This window comes from Oryza sativa, chromosome 7 (assembly GCF_034140825.1).
Source record: "Oryza sativa Japonica Group chromosome 7, ASM3414082v1".
In the NCBI taxonomy this organism is placed as follows: domain Eukaryota; kingdom Viridiplantae; phylum Streptophyta; class Magnoliopsida; order Poales; family Poaceae; genus Oryza; species Oryza sativa.
The window spans coordinates 24,294,827-24,298,700 of record NC_089041.1 but is presented as its reverse complement, the minus strand read 5'-3'; the positions used below and the strand labels follow the sequence as shown (position 1 = coordinate 24,298,700).

The 3,874-nt window shown below is 50.5% G+C and overlaps 1 protein-coding gene across 1 annotated transcript; it reads right to left on the bottom strand.

Annotated features, from left to right (window-relative positions):
• Nucleotides 1–227: 227 nt before the first annotated feature.
• Nucleotides 228–3,041, bottom strand: LOC4343774 (pentatricopeptide repeat-containing protein At5g02860). Its single transcript, XM_015789941.3, has one exon. The coding sequence runs from the start codon at nt 2,945–2,947 to the stop codon at nt 593–595; it is 2,355 nt and encodes a 784-aa protein (XP_015645427.1). The 5' UTR covers nt 2,948–3,041; the 3' UTR covers nt 228–592.
• Between the last annotated feature and the right edge of the window lie 833 nt (nt 3,042–3,874).

The window sequence follows — 3,874 nt, the reverse complement described above, 5'->3', positions numbered from 1 at the left end:
ATTTTTCTTCAGCGAGCGGACAGCGAGTAATATAGAACACATTTTAATTAGTCAACATGAGCACAGCGAGCGATGCAGCCCAGTACATCTTCATTGACTACAAACATATACATCAGTTTTCCACTTCTTTCTTCTGCCAATATACAAGAATTTTTCGTATTTTCAGAAGAGAGATGAAGAGACAAGTCAATGTAAAATATTTCCTAGAAGACAAGTACCAAATGGTATATATTTTGAACCATTAACTTTAATTATATCAGCTTGTACCATGCATAAACATTTGAAAAGAAACATACACATGTAACACATTGTTTACAGGAAAAACTTCCACCCGATCAGATTCAAAATGCTACAGGCACCATATACTAAAACAAGGCGGCTCATCTATCTGGGTTGGAGGTTTAACAAATATGAATATCTCAGCAAATTGAGCAGACAAACTAACTATATACCATTGTCAGTGTTCTCTTCCTTATTCAGAAAACAATTAATCCGTGTGTTTCTGCTTTGAAATACAAGTCACCAACGTCAACAGGTTAGTGTTATCTGGTAGTCATGCTCAATAATACGAAGAATATATTCTATTTATCAACTATCTTTGAGTGTACTTTGCTATAACTTCAAACAAATTTTGCTGTTCTTGTTTAGAATATCCAGGATGAAGCTGAGGAAGGTTGCTAACAAATATTTTGGCATCAGTCAACTTTCCATTCCTACAATAGCCCTCCACTATTGAATTGTAAGTTCTCTCATTGGGCTTGCAACCTTGAGTGACCATATAGCGTACTAACTCAATAGCTTCCTCAAACATTGAGTTGGAGACATAACTCTTGACAAAAATATTGTATGTTACAACATCTGGTTTCAGACCTGAACATTTCATCTCAGAGAACAATCTTGATGCTTCTTTCATCTGTCCTTTTCTTCCATATGCATAGATCACAGTGTTATAAGAATATCTATCAGGGCGCACACCACTTGACTTGATCTCAGTGAGAATATTTTCACACTTTTCACAATCACCTAAACGAGAATACATATGCATCAAGCTATTGTAGGTAGCAGCACTGAGGTTGATAGCACTTTCCTTCATCAGTGAAAGAATCTTCTCAACCTTCCTGACCATCCTGTTTTTCCCATATATGGAAACCATGGCATTAAGAACATTAATATCCAATGAACACCGCTTCTGTCTTAGTTCCAGGAAAGCCTTTTCGGCCTCAGCTAAATTATTAACTTTGCTGTTGACCAAGACCAATGTTTTCACTAGCCAATTATGTGGTTCTATCCTCTCTGAATATATATCATCTGATAAAGCTTTCATTTTGTCTAACCTCTTTGCATTTGCATACGCATGAAGCAATGAAGAATAACTATACTCATCTGGCTTACAATCTCGCTCCTCCATCTCAGCAAACAACTTTTCTGCTTGTTCCCAACGCCCACCACGAGCCAGGGCAGACAGAACAGCATTATAAGTTGAAACATCAGGGTATATACCGGCTTCCATCATCCTCTTGTATATCTGCATTGCTAGGTCAAACAAACCACATCGACTATACGAACTAATAAGTGAAACATACGTATCCCTCTCAGGGATGTAACCAGCTTTCTTCATCTCCTTGAACACCCCAGACACTTCAGAATCCAAACCATTCTGCCCAAACACAGCTAAGAGCGTGTTCCAGGTCACAATATCCGGCACAAAACCAGCAGACCTGAACTCATCAAAGACAGCCATCATCTCTGGGAACTTCCCCCTCACCCCATGCATCTTGATCAATGCATTGTATGTGCACAGGTTTGGCTTGCATCCGTTCCTCACCATTTCATCATATTCCACAATTGCTGCATCAATTTTGCCAGCTCTGTCAAGGCCAGAGATCAATGTCGTGTATGTCACCACATCTGGCTTCATTCCCTTCACCTCCATCTCCTGCTTGAGCGCAACTGCCTGTTCCAACAACCCATCCTTCACATACGACGAAATGAGTGAGTTGTAGGTCACCACACTGGGTGGGCAGCCCACACGCTCCATCTCCTGGATCACCTCAATTGCTTCGTCGTGCCTTCGCGCCTTACCATATACATCGAGCAGCGAATTGAATGTGACCTTGTCAGGTTCGAACCCAGAAGCCTTCATTTCATCGAACACCTGTGCTGCCTCCTTGTAAAGCGCCCTACGGCGGCAACAGCTGATGAGCGTGTTATACGTATACCTATCCGGCGCGACGCCGTGTTCCTTCATAGAGGCGACGAGCTCCACCACCTCCTTCCATGGAACGGCCATCTTGGAGTACACGTGGAGCACGACGTTGTAGGTGACGATGGCGGGCTGGACTCCGCTGTCCACCATGCGCCTGAACACGGCGACCGCGTCCCGGAACCGGCCGGCCCGGGAGAACGCGGAGACGAGGGCCGTGTACGCGCCGGCGTCGGGGCCCGGCGCGGCGTCGAGGAGCGCGGATGCCTCGGCGAGGCGCCCCGCGCGCGCCATGACGCGGATGGCGGTGGCGAGGACGCGCGGGTGGTGGAGCACGCCCTCGCCGTGGAGCTCGCGCGCGGCGTGGAGGGCGGCGAGCGCGGCGCCCGGCTGGCCGCGTGAGCCGAGGGCGCCTACCACGGCAGCCAGCTCGGGCGCGGGGAGCCCTGACAGGAGGTCCCGCGGGGAGGTGGCGCGCCCCGGATCGTCGAGGAGGGCGAGCAGCGCTCGGCGCGCCGGGAGTGAGAGTGACGGCGGGAGGTGCCATGGCTGCTGTCCTCCTCCTCCTGGGCGGCCGAGGCGGGGCTTGCGGGAGGTGGAGGAAGACGGCGCGGGGTGGGAGGACGAGAGGAGGGAGAAGATGCGGGGAGGAGGGGAGGAGTGCGCGGAGGCCTGGGAGATGGGGGAAGACGGCGGCGGGGCGGGCGCGCGGAGAGGGAGAGGGAAGGCGAGCGTGTCGGCCATGGCGGAGGCGGGGGGATTCGCCGGGGTTTAGGGGTTATGGACGCCGGCGGGGTGGTCGCCGCCGTGGATGGAGGAGGATTGGGTGGACGTGGGCAACTCCGCGGTTTGGATGGATTGGAGATTTGGAGATGGCGGGTGGTGGTAGTGGGCCGGGGAGGGGACGGGCTGAAGTGATGGTGGGCTCTTGCGTAGTGGGCATCACTGGGCGGGGTTGGGAACGTGACTACGGGCTACTGGGCCTAATACAGCCTAAGACGAGGGCCCCGTTTGATTTGAGGGATAAGTCCATTTTACCATCCTAAACTCTTCGCTTTGTCTAAAATACACCCTCAAACTTCAAAACCGGGTATTTAACACCCTTAAACTTTCAGTACCGTTCATTTTTCATCCCTAATGGTTTGTAGGGCAGTATTGGTACAGTAGGATGCCACGGGGTTGGTGGCGAACTCGACGCGGTCTAGATCTAGGGGCTAGAGGCATCGATGGCGTGGGAGAGGTTGAAAGAACGGGAGCTGGGCTGCAGTGGAAGACGAGCGGACGGGAGTGGAGGTCCGCATGTCCGTCGAGGCGGAGTTCGAGCTTACCTGACCTGCCCCAAGTTGAGCATGCGATGGAACTCGGGGAGACAATGGCGACGGTCGAATTTTTTCCTTGCTGCTACCGTGGATCAATCTTTCCTCCATTGGACAAAGTTGGTTTTTTCTTTCTGCGAGCTAGTAGAATGGATCGATTGGTTCAGAATCGATTTTTCCCTTTGTGCAGGCATTGATGGACTGGTAAGCGACTCACTTCCGTTGTTTAGGTGAGCAATCGAGTCGAAGAAGCAGATCATCTGTCTCATGCAGTCCTACCCGAATGCGGCAAGGGAAGAGGACACGCAGCTGTAGCTCAGAGCTCGAGCTCCAGGCAAGGACAGCCACGAGACAG

What these genes read in the sequence shown, in the direction of transcription:
- LOC4343774 (XM_015789941.3), bottom strand. Translation starts at nt 2,947, where the DNA reads ATGGCCGACACGCTCGCCTTCCCTCTCCCTCTCCGCGCGCCCGCCCCG.